Here is an 18629-nt window from a genome sequence, read left to right as displayed (position 1 = left end):
CAAAAAAGCTTGTATCATGATCTAGTCGGAATGGTATTGACTTGTAAGAATATTTTTGTCCGACAAAGGCAAACAAGCAAGCGTAGCAACTGTATGTACTAGCATAGTACAAAAGGAAGCGATCATGCATGTTTTTTATCTATTCAATTATTTCTGTATGATTACTGTATACATTAAATGAAAATCGGATGTTGTGTCCATGTACAATAAGAATTTTCTAGCTTGCACCCTGATTTTTTCATCTGAAAATTCAGAATCGGCTGTCAAAAGCACTATGCTAATGATCAGATAATCGGCTGATCGTTCCTTGTACAGAAATTTTTGTATGATTTTCTTATCTTATACAGCCCATAAGGTGGGCTGAAGTTATCTAAAGGGAACCAAAAAGCCCTCCACTAAACCAGTTCAAAGCACAGAAGAGACTTCTTAAAATAGAAGGCAAATTTGGGATTAAACTGAAACATGCACATACAGGTGAAACTCGAATAATTAGAATATCGTGCAAAAGTTCATTTATTTCAGTAATGCAACTTAAAAGGTGAAACTAATATATGAGGGAGACTCATTATATGCAAAGCAAGATAGTTCAAGCTGTGATTTCTCATAATTGTGATGATTATGGCTTACAACTCATGGAAACCCCAAATCCACAATCTCAGAAATTTAGAATGTTACATGTAATCAATAAAACAAGGATTGTACATAGAACAATATCGGACCTCTGAAAAGTATAAGCATGCATATGTACTCAGTACTTGGTTTGGGCCCCTTTTGCAGCAATTACTGCCTCAATGCGGCGTGGCATGGAAGCTATCAGCCTGTGGCACTGCTGAGGTGTTATGGAAGACCAGGATGCTTCAATAGCGGCCTTCAGCTCTTCTGCATTCAGTCTCATGTCTCTCATCTTTCTCTTGGCAATGCCCCATAGATTCTCTATGGGGGTCAGGCGAGTTTGCTGGCCAATCAAGCACAGTAATCCCACGGTCATTGAACCAGGTTTTGGTGCTTTTGGCAGTGTGGGCAGGTGCCAAGTGCTGCTGGAAAATGAAGTCAGCATCCCCATAAAGCTCGTCTGCGGAAGGAAGCATGAAGTGCTCCAAAATCTCCTGGTAGACGGCTGCGTTCACCCTGGACTTAATGGAGCACAGTGGACCAACACCAGCAGATGACATGGCTCCCCAAATCAACACAGACTGTGGAAACTTCACACTGGACTTCAAGCTGACACCAGCCTCAGTCCACTCCTTGTGAAAGTCCCCAACACTTTTGAATGGCCTTTTCCTGACAATCTTCTCCAGGCTGCGGTCATCCCTGCTGCCTGTGCACCTTTTTCTTCCACACTTTTCCCTTCCACATAACTTTCTATTAATGTGCTTTGATACAGCACTTTGGGAACATCCAATTTCTTTTGCAATTACCTTTTGAGGCTTTCTCTCCTTATGGAGGGTGTCAATGATGGTTTTCTGCACAACTGTCAGGTCTGCAGTCTTTCCCATGATTGTGATTCCTACTGAACCGGACTGAGAGACCATTTAAAGGCTCAGGAACCCTTTGCAAGTGTTATGGCTTAATTAGCTGATTAGAGTGGGACACTTTGAGCCTAGAATATTGCACCTTTTCACAATATTCAAATTTTCTGAGATTGTGGATTTAGGGTTTTCATGAGCTATAAGCCATAATCATCACAATTGTGACAAATCACAGCTTGAACTATCTTGCTTTGCATATAATGAGTCTATCTCATATATTAGTTTCACCTTTTAAGTAGCATTACTGAAATAAATGAACTTTTGCACGATATTCTAATTTTTTGAGTTTCACTTCTATACTAAAATGCCAAAAGTATTGGGACATCCCTCCAAATCATTGGATTCAGGTGTTCCAAACACCTCCATGGCCACAGGTGTATAAAATCAAGCACCTAGGCATGCAGACTGCTGCTACAAACATTTGTGAAAGAATGGGTTGCTCTCAGGAGCTCAGTGGATTCAAGCGTGGTACCGCGATAGGTTGCCACCTGTGCAATAAGTCTATCCGGGAAATTTTTCTTCCACTAAATATTCCACAGTCAACTGTTAGTGGTATTATAACAAAGTGGAAGTAACTGAGAACAACAGCAACTCAGCCACGACGTGGTAGGCCACGTAGAATGACCATACTTTTGGCAATATAATATATATTTAAATTGCATGTCAAAAGGAGGCCAGCAGATGCCAATTTATTTCAATGGTGTAGCGTGGATGACAGTCATGTCGAGGAACCAATGCCCTCCATATTCCTCCTGTTGAAAGTCAGCTTCTCCTCCTCTTCCTCCCGCATTCAGCAGCTGCAGAAGGAAAACAAAGGCATCGGTTCCCCCCACCTTTCTTCCACCGGCTTCAGCAGGGGATGCCTTCAAGATGGAGAGTGGTAGAAGGACACAGTAAATATGACATTTACTGGCCCCTTCCTTTTATGAATAAACACATTGAGTGAACGGTACTGATCACTCCTGTGTCCATAACTGAAGCATTGTAAACTGTGTTTTCTATGCTTCAATTTGTGAATGAATGGAAAGCTCTGTACAGAGCTATTCCTGTCCATTTATTCTGTGCAGCTTAGGCTGCAAGGATGGAGATTGAGGGCTGTGTTCTCAATCTCTTTTCTCTTTCTCAATGGTGAAACATTGGAGGTCTGTTTAGACCCCTGATATTCCACCAAAGCCCCCCAACGGGGCTTCTAAAAAAATTGTCAAAAATTCTAAAAAATAAACTTGTAAAAATAAAATAAAATTGTAAAAAAAATTACTAAACAAATCCAGTGCCATACTGATGCTGTCCACTGCCCTAGTGTCCCTGTCCACTGCCCTACTGACACCCGCCTACTGCTCTACTGACTGACACCATTCACAGTCCTACTAATACCAGTGCCAGAATTACCAGGGTCGCAAAGGTCGCACTTGTGACCGGGCCCTACAGCGGGGGTCCCGAGAGAGCAAGAAGGCCACTGCTGGACCGTAATAAAGGGCCCCACGATGGGAGTAAAGACCCCGGGAACAGTGGGAAGGACTTTGTGCACAAGGGCCTCAAGCTCAGAGGGAAGGGCACCAGCCAGGGGTGGGTCAGGGAGGCCCTTCATGGTTTTTGCACCAGAGCCCTGAAGGTTCTAGTTATGTCTCTGGCATAGTAGTAATATAGCTACTATGAAGACATGGCACCAGAGGATGTGGTACATGACTGTTTGGAACTTATGCAGGCAGAAACTACATACCTACCAACAGTCCATGATAAGCCCCTATCGAATCCTGACCTAATACTCTTTGTGGATGGATCCCGCTTTGCAGATAATGCTGGCACCTACCACACTGGATATGCTGTGACTACCGACACAATGGTACTGCAAGCTAGACCTCTTTCACCTTTTATGTCTGCACAAGAGGCGGAACTAAGGGCCCTCACCAAAGCCTGTGAATTAACAAAAGGAAAGACAGCTAACATTTACACGGACTCCAGATATGCACTGGGGGTTGCACTTGACTTTGGCCTAATCTGGAAAATGAGGGGCTTTCTCACGGCAGCTGGGACTCCTGTAAAGCATGGAAAGGCGATCAACCGCCTTATGGAAGCACTCTTACTACCAGCCCAAGTGGCCATACTGAAGGTGAAGGCCCACGGTAAATTGACCACTATGGAAGCAAAAGGAAATTATCTGGCAGACATGGCTGCTAAGCAAGCTGCGGTCAGGGAGCAGGAAGAGGATGAAGAGATGTGCAGTGAGGTGATGCCTGTGTTAATTCATCAGCCCAAGGACAACCAACTCCAGGAATCCCAGGATAACACTTCAGAAGAAGAAAGGAAGGAATGGATACAGAAAGGAGCAGTTGAGGACAAAGGATTGTGGGTAGTGGGGAAGAAGGTTTTGCTTCCCAGATCCTTATATCCGGCAACAGTGCAGTGGGCACATGGAGCGTCACACCTGTCCAAGATGCTAATGAACTCTTTGATCAGTAAATACTACGTGGCACCCGGAATTACGGCTTACACAGACAGATTCTGTAAGTCTTGTGTTGTATGTGCCAAGTGCAATCCTGGAAGACCTGAGAAACCTCCAAACATCTGGCCAAGGCACTATATCCATTTCAGAGGATCCAGATAGATCATATCCAGATGCCAAAAAGTGGACGATTTGAATATGCCCTAGTGGTGGTGGATATGTTCTCAGGATGGCCAGAGGCGTTCGCAGTAACCAACCAGACGGCAAGAACCACTGCCAAGAAGCTGCTCACGGAGATAGTCTGCAGATATGGGGTGCCTGAGGTGGTTGAAAGCGATCAGGGACCGGCTTTTACTGCCAATGTCACAAAAGAGATCTGGGGGTCACACTTGCGTTTCACACACCCCATCATCCCCAGAGTAGTGGGAAGGTAGAGCGCCTGAATGGGGTCCTGAAGTCAAGAATGTTAAAAATGGCTCAAGAGGTAGGCATGGGATGGCCGGACAGTTTGCCTATTGCTCTTTTCAGCGTTAAATACACACCACGGGGAAGTCATGGGTTGTCTCCCTATGAGATTTTGTTGGGTCATGGACACATGTGTTGACTAATATCCATGTGCAAGTATTCTCCTCCATTCCAGATCCTGAGGCGGACATAGGAACACACACTTTACAACCTGGAGACTGGGTCTTGGTCAAAAAGTTTCTGCGAAAACATACATTGGAACCCAGATATGACGGTCCTTTCCAGGTGCTCCTGGTGACTGCCACTTCAGTGAAGTTGGAGGGAAAGTCCACCTGGATACACGCCTCACATTGCAAGAAGGTTCCAGCTCCAGAGGACGAGGCCCTGTCCGTGTCACCCACACCACAATGATTGTGTTGCATATCCTTTTTTTTGGTGGGAATGGGAGGGGACAAAGAGTGGCAATCACAAGGGAAGGTGGGACACCCGATCAGAGTGGCCTGATAACATTTTGGTACAATTCTTCCAACACCTGTGTGGCCACTTTCACCTTTGACTTCTGCTTCATAGCGCCTTGTCCGAAACAACCTTGGCAGTGTACTACGTATCAGGATCACTCCAGTAGTATATATATATGTGTGACGGATGATTATTGGGGAGACAAGTGCGGATACAGGGTCTCAGTAGGATAGAATACGGGGCCTGACTGGGGGTATAAACCACTAAGTGCTTTAAACCACAAAGATAAAAATGGGAAGAGCCTAATTGATAGATTGACTATACTTAAAACAGGCACATGTTCATATGAAAAACCAACCGGGAGAACTATGCCACTCACCCTCACCATAGAGAACCCCAGCCCAGGAGATGAGGGGCTTTACTGTTTGGGTCACTGGTTGGCAGGGGCACATGGGGGGGATGATGGGAAAATTCTGGATAAAGGATATGTATGGGTCAAAACGATGGGAATCTTCCAGAGATACCGCTCCCACCTATAACCCACTTATGCCAAAGATCAACACGTTGGCAGAGATGGTGGCCATAGCAAACCCTACATACGAAGATACCATAGCAGTAGAAACCGGCCTCTCAGACACTAATCTGTGGTTAGAATGGATGAGATACAATGCAAACTCGCATAATAAGTCCAACTGCTATGTGTGTGAACATGCCAGACTACATCTGGGGACGGTGCCACTAGCCCTACCAGATTCCATAGAGGTGTGTGTCTTAAGCCTGTATACTAACATCTCTACGAACCAGTTTTTATGTGAGGACTGAAAGAAGTGTTACCCCCTAATCCAAGGAGACAAAAAGGCCCCAAATGGTTTAACTATATATCCCAGTAATTATACCTGCTATGCCAACTACGAGGGAGGAGGAAGGTTCCTGGGGAATTTCACAAAGGGATTCTGCGCTGCTTATAGTACAGCCCGGTCGGATCTAACCCAGAATGAGGTCATATCATTGGGGGATATATTCTGCATCTGTGGTGATCAGAAGATTAGGACCCGACTGACAGGGGAGTGGAGAGGGGAATGTACCCTTGCCAAGGCCATAATGCCACTGCACATCCTCTCAGATCCATTACTTAAGGGGCCGCCCAACCCCCCGTGCAACCAAGCAGAAACGAAGTGCCCCACAAGGGAGTTTTGACCCCCATGTCTATGTAGACGCAATAGGAGTCCCAAGGGGGGTACCCGATGAATTCAAGGCCAGAGACCAGGTGGCCGCAGGATTTGAATCCCTATTCCTCTTCATCACTGAGAACAAGAATGTAGATTGGATAAACTACATCTACTATAATCAACAACGGTTTGTAAACTACACACGAGATGCCCTAAAGGGGATAGCAGAGCAGTTGGAGGCTACTTCTAACATGGTCTTTCAAAATCGTATGACACTCGATATGTTATTAGCTGAAAAAGGGGGGGTCTGTAAAATGATACCAAAGACCATGACCTGCTGTACGTATACCCCAGATAACACAGGCCCAAATGGGAAGGTGACGCTGGCCATCAAGAGGTTGGAGGACCTGTCAAATGAACTTAAGGAAAACTGAGGTATTACACATCCCTGGGATTAGTTGTTTGGATGGCTGAGTGGCTGGCAGAAAGCCCTCGCCCAAGCAGGGGTGGTCATCCTGGGTATTATCATTCTAATGGAAATAGTCGCCTGCTCTGTGATCCCTTGCATTAAGAGGCTAATAGGGAAAGCTGTGAACGAGATCCCTCCTACATTCCTGAACTATAACAATGTTGAACTCCCCCGTGAAGAAAGGGAATCCTATACTCCCTTACAGACCATGGCCACTGATCATCATATTTCAGACTTATAAAAAAAAAAAAAAAAAAAAAGGAATGCTACAACTCCCCCCCCCCCCCCCCAACAGACAACTATAAGCAGGGAAAGACAGTGCCTGACTGTGGCCTTCTCAGGACGTATTGAGACTCTAGGGATGGATTAGCCACTCAGGGGCTCTATATGCGTCTTAGAAGAGTTCCAAGGGGAGGGCCACCAGGCAGTTAGGACATCAGAAAGACAAAGGGACAGTTAGGAATAAAATAGCCATTTAAGGGGGGATTGTAGTGGATTGTGATAGTCCACGTTTTTTTTAGATGATCAGTAAAATGACAATTTTATAGTCTTGCTACTTTCTACTTCTTGCTCTTTAAAAATTCCTTACTCTTAAGTAAATAATCAGATATAGGTTGACAGAACAATGATGATAATTAAGATGGCGCCTTCATCCGTGGTCTCACCCTAGTTGACTCATTAGGAGAAAAGTATATTTTAATGTAAACAACCCCCATAAAAGGGAATGAGTCTTTTTGGGGAAAATGATTGGAAGATATCAACACGGATGGAAGAACACGCAGAACCCAGTGGACTTTTCACCCAATCAATGTAAATGCTTTGCCTGCATCATAAGCCCTATAAATAATACTGTTAGTTCCTCAATAAAACAGAATTTTTAGGAAGTTGACATACTGCAACAGTGTCAGTGTCTTTCTTCCACGTGCACGTAATTCTATATTAATTTGGCTCACTGGTAGATCACGGTAAATGGTCTGTAAGTGACCGAGTCCAAAACACTACCATGTATTCAAGTGACAGCTTAATATTTTTATGGTTAACCCTTTGAGGACCGTAAGATTTTGGAATACCAAAAGAATCAATTTTTTTGTGTTTAAAGTTCGTACACTTCAGTTTCTGTAACTAAGCCATTTCATGAAATAATTGGCAAAAAGCTAGATCCATTTGTTGTTTGTTGATAAGAACTAATATTTTGACTCAAACCAAAAAAAAAAAAAGAGTTTTAAGTTCTTAATCAGATGATACACGCAATTAAAAACATGGGACAAATACAGTCAGGTCCATAAATATTGGGACATCGACACAATTCTAACATTTTTGGCTCTATACACCACCACAATGGATTTGAAATGAAACAAACAAGATGTGATTTAACTGCAGGCTGTCAGCTTTAATTTGAGGGTATTTACATCCAAATCAGATGAACGGTGTAGGAAATACAACAGTTTGCATATGTGCCTCCAACTTGTTAAGGGACCAAAAGTAATGGGACAGAATAATAATCATAAATCAAACTTTCACTTTTCAATACTTGGTTGCAAATCCTTTGCAGTCAATTACAGCCTGAAGTCTGGAACGCATAGATATCACCAGACGCTGGGTTTCATCCCTGGTGATGCTCTGCCAGGCCTCTACTGCAACTGTCTTCAGTTCCTGCTTGTTCTTGGGGCATTTTCCCTTCAGTTTTGTCTTCAGCAAGTGAAATGCATGCTCAATCGGATTCAGGTCAGGTGATTGACTTGGCCATTGCATAACATTCCACTTCTTTCCCCTAAAAAACTCTTTGGTTGCTTTTGCAGTCTGCTTTGGGTCATTGTCGCCCTCGATCCCCTCATGTTTTGCATTGTATTGGTATTGTTCTGTCACATGTTCTGTCCCCCTTTGTAATGTACAGCGCTGAGCGAACTATTGGCGCTTTATAAATACTGTATAATAATAATAATTGTCCATCTGCACTGTGAAGCAGCGTTCAATGAGTTCTGAAGCATTTGGCTGAATATGAGTAGATAATATTGCCTGAAACACTTCAGAATTCATCCTGCTGCTTTTGTCAGAAGTCACATCATCAATAAATACAAGAGAACCAGTTCCATTGGCAGCCATACATGCCCACGCCATGACACTACCACCACCATGCTTCACTGATGAGGTGGTATGCTTAGGATCATGAGCAGTTCCTTTCCTTCTCCATACTCTTCTCTTCCCATCACTCTGGTACAAGTTGATCTTGGTCTCATCTGTCCATAGGATGTTGTTCCAGAACTGTGAAGGCTTTTTTACATGTCGTTTGGCAAACTCTAATCTGGCCTTCCTGTTTTTGAGGCTCACCAATGGTTTACATCTTGTGGTGAACCCTCTATATTCACTCTGGTGAAGTCTTCTCTTGATTGTTGACTTTGACACACATACACCTACCTCCTGGAGAGTGTTCTTGATCTGGCCAACTGTTGTGAAGGGTGTTTTCTTCACCAGGGAAAGAATTCTTTGGTCATCCACCACAGTTGTTTTCCGTGGTCTTCCGGGTCTTTTGGTGTTGCTGAGCTCACCGGTGCATTCCTTCTTTTTAAGAATGTTCCAAACAGTTGCTTTGGCCACGCCTAATGTTTTTGCTATCTCTCTGATGGGTTTGTTTTGTTTTTTCAGCCTAATGATGGCTTGCTTCACTGATAGTGACAGCTCTTTGGATCTCATCTTGAGAGTTGACAGCAACAGATTCCAAATGCAAACTGCAAAAATGCAAACGCACACTTGAAATTAACTCTGGACCTTTTATGTGCTCATTGTAATTGGGATAATTAGGGAATAACACACACCTGGCCATGGAACAGCTGAGAAGCCAATTGTCCCATTACTTTGGTCCCTTAACAAGTGGGAGGCACATATGCAAACTGTTGTAATTCCTACACTGATCACCTGAATTGGATGTAAATACCCTCAAATTAAAGATGACAGTCTGCATTTAAAGCACATCTTGTTTTTTCATTTCAAATCCATTGTGGTGGTGTATAGAGCCAACAATGTTAGAATTGTGTCGATGTCCCAATATTTATGGACCTGACTGTACGTCCCTTGGTCCTCAAAGGGTTAAACAAAATAAATGATGTGGAGAACATCACATAGCATACATGTGCACTGTGTAAGAAGGAGCTCTGGCAATATCAAACCCTTTGTGTGTTCTATTAGAGGAAGACATCTTCAAAATCCAGACTTATAGTATGTTTTGATTTTCATGGTACATTGTCATCTAGAGTACACAATGGCCATACTAGGGTCAAACAAACATTAATTCTGCCTATTCTTTGCAAAAATCTGCAGTTATCTCTAAAAGAATGTGTATGTATTATGCCTCTTACCTTTTTTAGCTGTTTAAGATTGCTTGACCTAATTGATTCCAGAAGTTTGTCTCTTGTGTTCTTCTCTGCAGGTCCTGTCTTTTCTTCTATCCTTCTTCGAGATGCAGGGGACAAAGAGTTCCTAATGTTTTCGAGAGGGGGTGCCAAGGGTGCCATTGGTGGAGGAGGAGGAGGTGGTGCAGGCACCCCATCCTTTTTGGGGACATCCTTTTTGACTTTGTTTGAAACTGGTTTTGCTGGTTTTGGGGGCTCTTTTGGGGGAGGAACTACCTTGGGAACTTCTAAACAGTTCTTCTTGGCCTCAGCCTCCTTTAGTGCTTTTTGTTCTGCCAGTCTACGCTGCCTTTGCTTGTCCATGTTGCGACTCAGCAAATTGGTGACAGTCATGCGGGGACCAGCTAGTTCAAAATGATACCCAAGTTTTAAAAGAGTAGTATTCTCCTTTAGAATCTTTGCTATCTCCATCTCAGTTTTCCCTCCACATATGTGACGTTGATTATGAAAGCGTAGTTCTGTCAGTGTATCATTGTGCTGCAAAGCTCTGAAAATAGCCAGTATACCTTTGCCTGTAATGTGGTTGGAGTCCAGATTGATACTAAGAATGGTCTTGTTGGATTTGAGCAAAACAGCAATGGCCAAAGCAATGTGGTCATCAGCACGTGTGTTCGCTAATGAAAATGTTTTAACTACAGTGTTGAACTCTAAGCCCTCTGTAAAACTCATTAGGGTGTCTATGGTAATACACTCTGAATTGTTCAGGTTGAGCTCTACCAATTCTGGTTCATTATTTTTCACTTTCTCTAGAAGTTCATCGAAGATTTTTGATGCCTCGTCGTCCTTATTCTCTTCTGTTGTGTTCTTAGCTCCATTTTCAGTCTTCTGTTGGCTTGAATTCTTTGCATTCTTTTTGTCTTGATCAGCTGGTGGCTTCTCTTCTGATATATTTTTATTAGCTTGGACTCTTTCGGCTTTATCTTGTTTCTCCTGAGTTTTGTCTGGAGTTGCTTTTTTATCCAGTTTAGTTTCAGACTGAAGCTTTGCCGTTTCCTTCTTTTCTGTCTTTTCAACTACCTTTTCTGTTTTCTCATCGGTGCTTTCCTTTACTGCTTTGTCCTTTGCTGCCTGCTTTGCACTCTTTTCTTCTTCCTGTTTTTTAGATGGAGTCCTCTCCAACTTCTCCTTATCCATTGCACTACTATTTTTTTCTTGTCTAAATCTTTCCCTCATTTTGCTAACTCGATCATCGTTTGTTTTTTCTGTGTCTTTTTTTGCCTTAGTTTTGTTGTCTTCTGGTGTTTTGCTGAGGCCTGGAGTACTAGGCTCTTTTCCCTTTTCTTCTGTCTTTTTTTCTTCTGGTGTCTTCTGTGACACTTTTTCACTCTAAAAATGGTAATTTAAATATTTTTAGCGTACGGAACATATTAAGTAGAAACTCTTTGCAAAATAGAAAAAATAGATATTATTTTTATTATACAAGATTTATATAGCTCCAACAGTTTGCTCAGCGCTTTAAAATATAACGGGAGACAATACAGCAACAATACAGTTCAATACAAGATGGAAAGGAGGGCCCTGCTCCTTGGAGCTTACATCTAGATAGAGAGATGCATGGATGTGTGTTTATGTCGCTCTGGTGCATGGCTGTTTTTACATTATTTATATACTGTATATATACACACGCATATATACAGTTAGGTCCATATATATTTGGAGACAGGCACAATTTTAGTTTTTTTTCATGTACTTACCAAAACATGTTCAAGCTATAGTTATGTAATTGATATGGGTTGAAAGTGCACACTCTCAGGTTTAATTTGAGAGTATGTACAGTACATCCAAATTGGAGGAAGGGTTTAGGAATTCCAGCTCTTAAGAGTAGCGATCCCCTCTTTTTCAAGGGACCAAAAGTAATTGAACAATTGAATCAAAAGCTGTTTCATGGCCACTTGTGGGCTACTTCTTCATTATCTCTTCATTAAATTAAGCAGGTAAAAGGTCTGGAGTTGATTCTAAGTGTGGTATTTGCATTTGGAATCTATTGCTATGAACCTACAACATGCATTCAAAGGAGCTGTCCATGCAAGTGAAACACGCCATTGTAAGGCTTCAAAAATGAAACAAATCCATCAGAGAGATAGCAGCAACATTAGGAGTGGCCAAATCAACAGTTTGGTACATTTTGAGGAAAGAAGACACACTGGTGAGCTCAGCAACATAAAAAGGTATGGATGTCCACAGAAGACAACAGTGGTGGATGATCGCAGGATCCTCTCTATGGTAAAGAAAAACCCATTCACAACATCCAGACATGTGAAGGACACTCTCCAGGAGGTGGGTATCATTGTCAAAGTCTACAATCAAGAGGAAACTTCACGAGAGCAAATACAGAGGTTTCACCATAAGGTGCAAACCATTCATAAGCCTGAAGAATAGAAAAGCCAGAATAGACTTTGCTAAAAAACATCTAAAAAAGCCAGACCAGTTCTGGAAAAGCATTCTTTGGACAGATGACACTAAGATTAATCTGTACCAGAATGACAGGAAGAAAAAAGTGTGGAGAAGGCTTGAAACAGCACATGATCCAAAGCACACACAACGTCATCTGTAAAACATGGTGGGGGCAGTGTGATGGCTTGGGCATGCATGACTTCCAGTGGCACTGGATCATTGGTGTTTATTGATGATGTGACAGAACACAGAAGCAGCCGGATTAATTCTGCAGTGTTTAGAGATATAATGTCAACCCAGATTCAGCCAAATTCAGCAAAGTTGATTGGACGACTGTCAGGGATCCCTCCTCCGTGCAGCCGTGCGACTGCGCCAGATCTCCTCTGGCCACGGCGGCGCGAGTGCTCAGGTGCACATGCGCAGGAGCGTGCGAGTGCGTGCATGCGCAGTAGCGTACAAGTCACCGCAAGGCGGGCTATTTAAACCTCCAATACAGTTCAGTCAATGCCTGCTGGTCTATAGCATTCTGCACTCCATAACCTGATTCTGTTGCCTGTATCTGATCTGACCCTGACTAAGAAAGAACTCCGCCTGCACCGACCCCGGCTATCCCCGACTATCCACTTGCCTGCTCCCTTGTACTTCATTTGCTCGTTTGATCCTGACCCAGCTTGTCTCACTCTGCTGCACCTACTTACCTATATCTGCACCTGGCCTGTATCCTGATTGCTGCCATACTTACCTCCTGGTGCACCCACGGTCCTGCACCTGGCCTGCATCCTGCTTACCTCCATACCTGCCTGCTGTTGCATCCACACTCCTGTGTCCGTTCCCGGTCTGCATCCTGATTGCTGCCAGACCTACCTGCTGCTGCACCCACGTTCCTGCATTCCCACCTGGCCTGCATCCGGATCTCCTGGGTCTTCAACTGTCTGCCACCGGCTCCAGACCCACCCCAGCACTCGTGCCACTCCTGGCTCTGCGCCCTCTGTTCCCACTATCAGGGGCTCTGAGGGGGAGTAGTAAGAGGACGCCTCCTCTCCACATCAGGCTTCCCAACCAGGTACGTAACAGTACCAGAAGGCCATGTCGGAGCCTGAGAAAGGGGCCTCTCTTCTGGAAGAGATCTGCCAGCACATTGCGGCATTGACACAAGCCGCCAAGGGCCTGCAAGAGGGTTATAACCGTCTAGAAAAATGTTTTCAGACTTTATCTGCACCCACACCCTCTGCTAGCACCGCAGCGACATCCACTCCAACTATCGTTCCAGGAGCCATGGTGATGTTGCCCCCTGAACCTAGAGTTCCTACACCTGAAAGATCTGGCAACCACCACAAATTGCAACACCTGTGAACTCTATTTTGCGTTGCAACCCCACTCTTTAGAGGCAACCAAGGTGGGGTTTGTGATCTCACTCCTCTAGGGCAAACCACAAGCATGGGCCCACCATCTACTGGAGAAGGAAGATGCCAAGCTAAGTTCCTTAAACCGCTTCTTTGAGGCTATGGCGCTGCTCTATGATGATCCCCAGCGATCTGCATCGGCAGAAGCCGCACTACAGTCTCTCCAGCAGGGTCGCAGGGCAGCTGAGGACTATGTAACAGAATTCAGGCTTTGGAGCGCCGATACTAATTGGAATGACACTGCCCCACGATATCAGTTCTGCTTAGGCCTAGCTGAACCCCTTAAAGATGAGCTAGCTCAAGTCGGGGTACCAAACACATTGGAAGAACTCATTAACCTGGCTATCCAGATTGACCGCCGACTTAGGGAACAAAGGTTGGAAAGATCCGCAGGCCAAGTTCGCCCCATGTGGATGCTACCCAGGGTACCACCTCCAGCGAGCATGGCACCAACCAGTCCTGCTTCACCCAATACTGATGAATCTGAACCCATGAAAAGAGGGTTTCTACGAACCTCACTTACCCTGGAGGAACGTCAACGCCGCCGACAGTACAACCTATGCCTCTACTGCGGAAACCTGGCCATTACGAATGGAACTGCCCTGCAAAGCTACATAAGTCTCTGACCACCCTGCCTGCTAGACTATCAACTATCAACCCTGCTCACCTTACCATTTCCATCTCATTCCAGCTTTCGGGAAGAACCCTGCCAGTACCCGCTATCATTGATTCTGGGGCCTGCAGTTGCTTTATCGACACAACCTTCACTCTGCAACACCAGATACCCTTAAAGGCCAAGACTCAGAGACTGACTGTATATCTGGCTGACGTATCTAACATTAGGTCTGGGGCAGTCACACAGGAAACGATTCCACTTCCTGTGGTAATATCTCCGTCTGGGGAGTTATACCTGGATGTTATTGCATTACCACTGTTTCCAGTCATTTTGGGGATCCCATGGTTGCAGGCCCACAACCCCAGTGTAAACTGGGTATCTGGTGAAGTGGACTTTCAATCGGCCTACTGCCACGAGCACTGCTTGCCCCAAGATCCTGCTCAATCCGGGCCCCTGTTATGCATGGAAAATGATACCGAAGTAAGCCAAATGGTTCTGACAGCATACCATAACTTTCTGGATGTCTTCAGTAAACGTGGTGCAGACAGTCTTCTACCTCACAATCCCTACGACTGCCCAATCGAACTTCTACCTGGAGTTGAGATTCCCTTCGGTTGGATCTTTCCACTGACAGAGCGTGAGTTGGAGGCTTTAAAAGACTACATCGAAGATAATCTCAAAAAGGGGTTCATTCAACTCTCCACCTCACCAGCAGGTGCAGGGATCTTCTTCATGGAAAAAAAGGATCACTCCCTCCGTCAATGTGTGGACTACCACGAATTAAATAACATCACGCTGAAGAACAAATATCATCTGCCACTAGTCCCAGAACTATTCCAGAGGGTCAGATCTGCAACCATATTTACAAAACTGGATTTAAGAGGGGCATACAATCTCGTAAGGATCAGAGGAGATGAGTGGAAAACAGCCTTCCGTACCAGGTTTGGGCACTACGAGTACTTAGTTATGCCCTTCGGACTGTGTAATGCCCCTGCAACTTTCCAGTACCTAGTGAACAACTTTTTCAGGGACTTTTTAGACATCTTTGTGATTGTATACCTTGACGACATCCTGATCTTTTCTGCATCCATCGAACTTCACCGGGGTCATGTGCAGAAGGTCCTCGGTCACCTCCAACTACACGGACTTTACACAAAACCAGAAAAGTGTGAGTTTGAATGCCAGAGCATTCAATTCTTAGGGTTGATTATATCCACTGAGGGCTTCAAGATGGATCCCCAGAAAGTCTCCGCCATCCTGGAATGGCCTGCACCATCTGATAAAAAGGGAGTACAGCGCTTCATAGGCTTTGCCAACTTTTACAGGAGGTTCATCAAGGGATTCTCAGCCATCATCACTCCTATCAATCAACTGACCAAACAAGGAATCCGATTCCTTTGGACACTGGAAGCCCAAAACGCTTTTGACGCATTAAAGGGACTTTTTACCTCAGCACCCATATAAAGCCATCCGGATACAGCACTATCCTGGTAGAAGTAGATGCCTCTGAGAGTGCTGTTGGGGGCGTCCTATCGCAGCAGCAAGGTCTGAAACTTCTGCTTCATCCTGTTGCTTTCTTTTTCCGAAAGCTATCCCCAGCGGAGAGAAACTACTATGTAGGGGACCGAGAATTACTGGCCATCAAATAAGCCTTGGAGGAATGGAGGTACCTTTTGGAGGGAGCAGCACACCCCATTCTGATCTACACCGACCACAAAAATCTGGAGCACCTGAAGACTGCGAAACGTTTAAAACCCCGACAAGCCAGGTGGGCACTCTTCTTTTCCAGATTCAGCTTCCACATTACCTATAGACCAGGCTCTATGAATATCAAACCTGATGCTCTGTCTAGGATGTTTGATGACCCGAAGGATCCTCCTACCCCTGATACAGTACTCTCAACAGGCAACATCTGTCTTTTACAACCAGACCTTTTTTTTCGCAGATTCAGCAGGCATCTTTTGGGGCACCATCCCCTCCAGGAATAACTCTGTCCTCTAGAGAAGGGTTACTATGATCAGGGAACAGAATCTTTATACCAGAAACTACCCGACTGGCAATTTTAAGGCTTTGTCATGACCATCCGCTGGCAAGACATTTCAGGGTCCACAAGACCTTAGACCTAGTGCAGCACCTGTTCTGGTGGCCTGAGTGGGAGAAGGACTGCAAGGCTTATGTAAATTCCTGTCCCACATGTATATGGAACAAGGGTAACAGAAGCAAGACCTGGGGATTAATAAGGCCTCTACCAGTTCCTGACTGTCCATGGAGAATGATATAGATGGACTTCATTATAGAATTGCCACCATCAGAAGGATGTTCGGCTATTTTTGTTAAAGTGGATCGGTTTTCAAAAATGGCCCACTTTATTGCCATGAAGGGAGTACCGTCTGCAGCAGAAACGGCCCAAATCTTTATAAGAGAGGTGGTGAGGCTCCATGGTGTCACCTCGAAGTTCTGGAAAGCTCTTTGCGAGAAGTTGAAAGTGGGACTCTCACTCTCTTCCGCCTATCACCCTCAGACCAACAGCCAAACAGAACCAACCAGACCATGGAGCAATACATTCATTGTTTCACGTCTTTTTCCCAAGATGACTGGGTATCACTTTTACCCTTGGCTGAATTCGCATACAATAATTCGAAACACTCGGCCACAAAAGAGTCTCCCTTCTTCTCTAACTATAGATTTCACCCTGCATTCCTATCCAATCTAGTGCCTGAATCAGCAATCCCAGCAGTCCAAGATACCTTTGAATTCCTTCAACAGAACAACAAGATGCTACAGGAGACAATCTCAAAGGCTCAGTTAGACAATAAGATATTCTTTGACAGGAAGGGGGACCTGGTCCTGGAACCTGGCGAAGCGGTATGGTTGTCAACAGCCAATCTAAGGTTAACCTGTCCCTCAAAGAAGTTAGGCCCCAAATTCGTGGGACCTTTTCCAGTAAAAAAGGAGGATTAACGATGTAGCATACAAGCTCACATTACCAGAATCACTAAAAGTCCATCTTGTATTCCATGTATCGTTGCTCAAGACTGCAGTCTCTAACCCCTTTCCAGGTCGGGAATTGGGGCCACTTGAACCAGTGATCATCGACGGCGAAGAGGAATATGAGATAGAAACAATTGTTGCCTGTAGGAAAAGGAGGAACCAACTCCAATATTTAATTAAATGGAAAGGTTATGGACCTGAAGACAATTCATGGGAACCGGAATCTAACATCCACGATAAAGATTTAATCGTGGCATTCAAGCGCAGGCATTCAGAGAAGATGGAGAGAGGAAGAAGCGCCTTTAAATGCAGCAGACCACTTTAATATATAATAAAAAGTAGGAACACTCACATGGTAGTAGAGTAATAAAAGCAAAAAGGGAGTAGTAAGAGGACGCCTCCTCTCCCCATCAGGCTCCCCAACCAGGTACATGACAACGGCGCTTTACAGTACAGATGGACAATGATCCAAAACACACTGCAAAAGCAACCCAGGAACTTTTGAAGGAACAAAATTGAATATTCTGCAATGTCCGAGTCAATCACCTGATCTCAACCCAACTGAGCATGCATTTCACTTTCCTGAAGGCAGAACTAAAGGCAGAAAGACCCACAAAGAACAACTGAAGACAGCTGCAGTTACAGCCTGGCAAAGCATCAGAAAGGAGGTAACACAGTCTTTGGTAATGTCCATGGGTTCCAGACTTCAGGCAGTCATTACCAGTAAAGGATTCTCAACAAAATATTAAAAATGAACATTTTATTTATGATTATATTAATTTGTCCAATTACATTTGAGCCCCTGAAAATGGAGGGACTGTGTATATAAATGACTGCAGTTCCTAAAATTTGAACTTGATATTTATGTTCAACGCCTTGAACTAAAGCTGAAAGTCTGCACTTCAAATTAATTTGGATTGTTTCATTTTAATTTATTCTGGTGGCATACAGAGCCAAAAGTATGAAAATTGTGCCTGTGACAAAATATATATGGTCCTAACTGTATCTTTAAATCAATTTGCTTAAAATATAATGATTGAGCCTCACGTAAAAAAAACTTGAGAATTAAATAAACAGCAAATACAACTTATATAAGAAAGTCAAAGTTTTAAAGAAAGATATTATTAACCTCTTCACGCCTGCCGAACGCAAATGTGCAGCCTCCCGGCGTCTGGGCCTAGACGTTGAGCGGCCGCACATTTGTGTTCTATTAAAAAAGACATATGTGCTGAGAGAGCGCGCCCTGCGCTCTCCCAGCACACATGTTCCTCTTTCGATCGGGAC

General features: G+C 44.2%; 1 protein-coding gene across 2 annotated transcripts in view; it reads right to left on the bottom strand.

Moving 5' to 3' along the window:
* LMOD1 (leiomodin 1) overlaps positions 1-18629 on the bottom strand; it is a 47972-nt gene that overhangs the window by 12489 nt on the left and 16854 nt on the right. For both annotated transcript variants that reach the window (XM_089653626.1, XM_089653625.1), the window contains one exon: positions 9888-11267. In XM_089653626.1, coding sequence (XP_089509752.1) covers positions 9888-11267 — 1380 coding nt within the window. The remainder of the gene's footprint in view (positions 1-9887; positions 11268-18629) is intronic.

The sequence above is a fragment of the Staurois parvus genome, unplaced genomic scaffold (genome assembly GCF_062004578.1).
Source record: "Staurois parvus isolate SC_StPar_1 unplaced genomic scaffold, SC_StPar_1.0 ptg000717l, whole genome shotgun sequence".
In the NCBI taxonomy this organism is placed as follows: Eukaryota; Metazoa; Chordata; class Amphibia; order Anura; family Ranidae; genus Staurois; species Staurois parvus.
The sequence above is the reverse complement of the archived record's forward strand: the minus strand, read 5'-3'. Positions and strand labels throughout refer to the sequence as shown.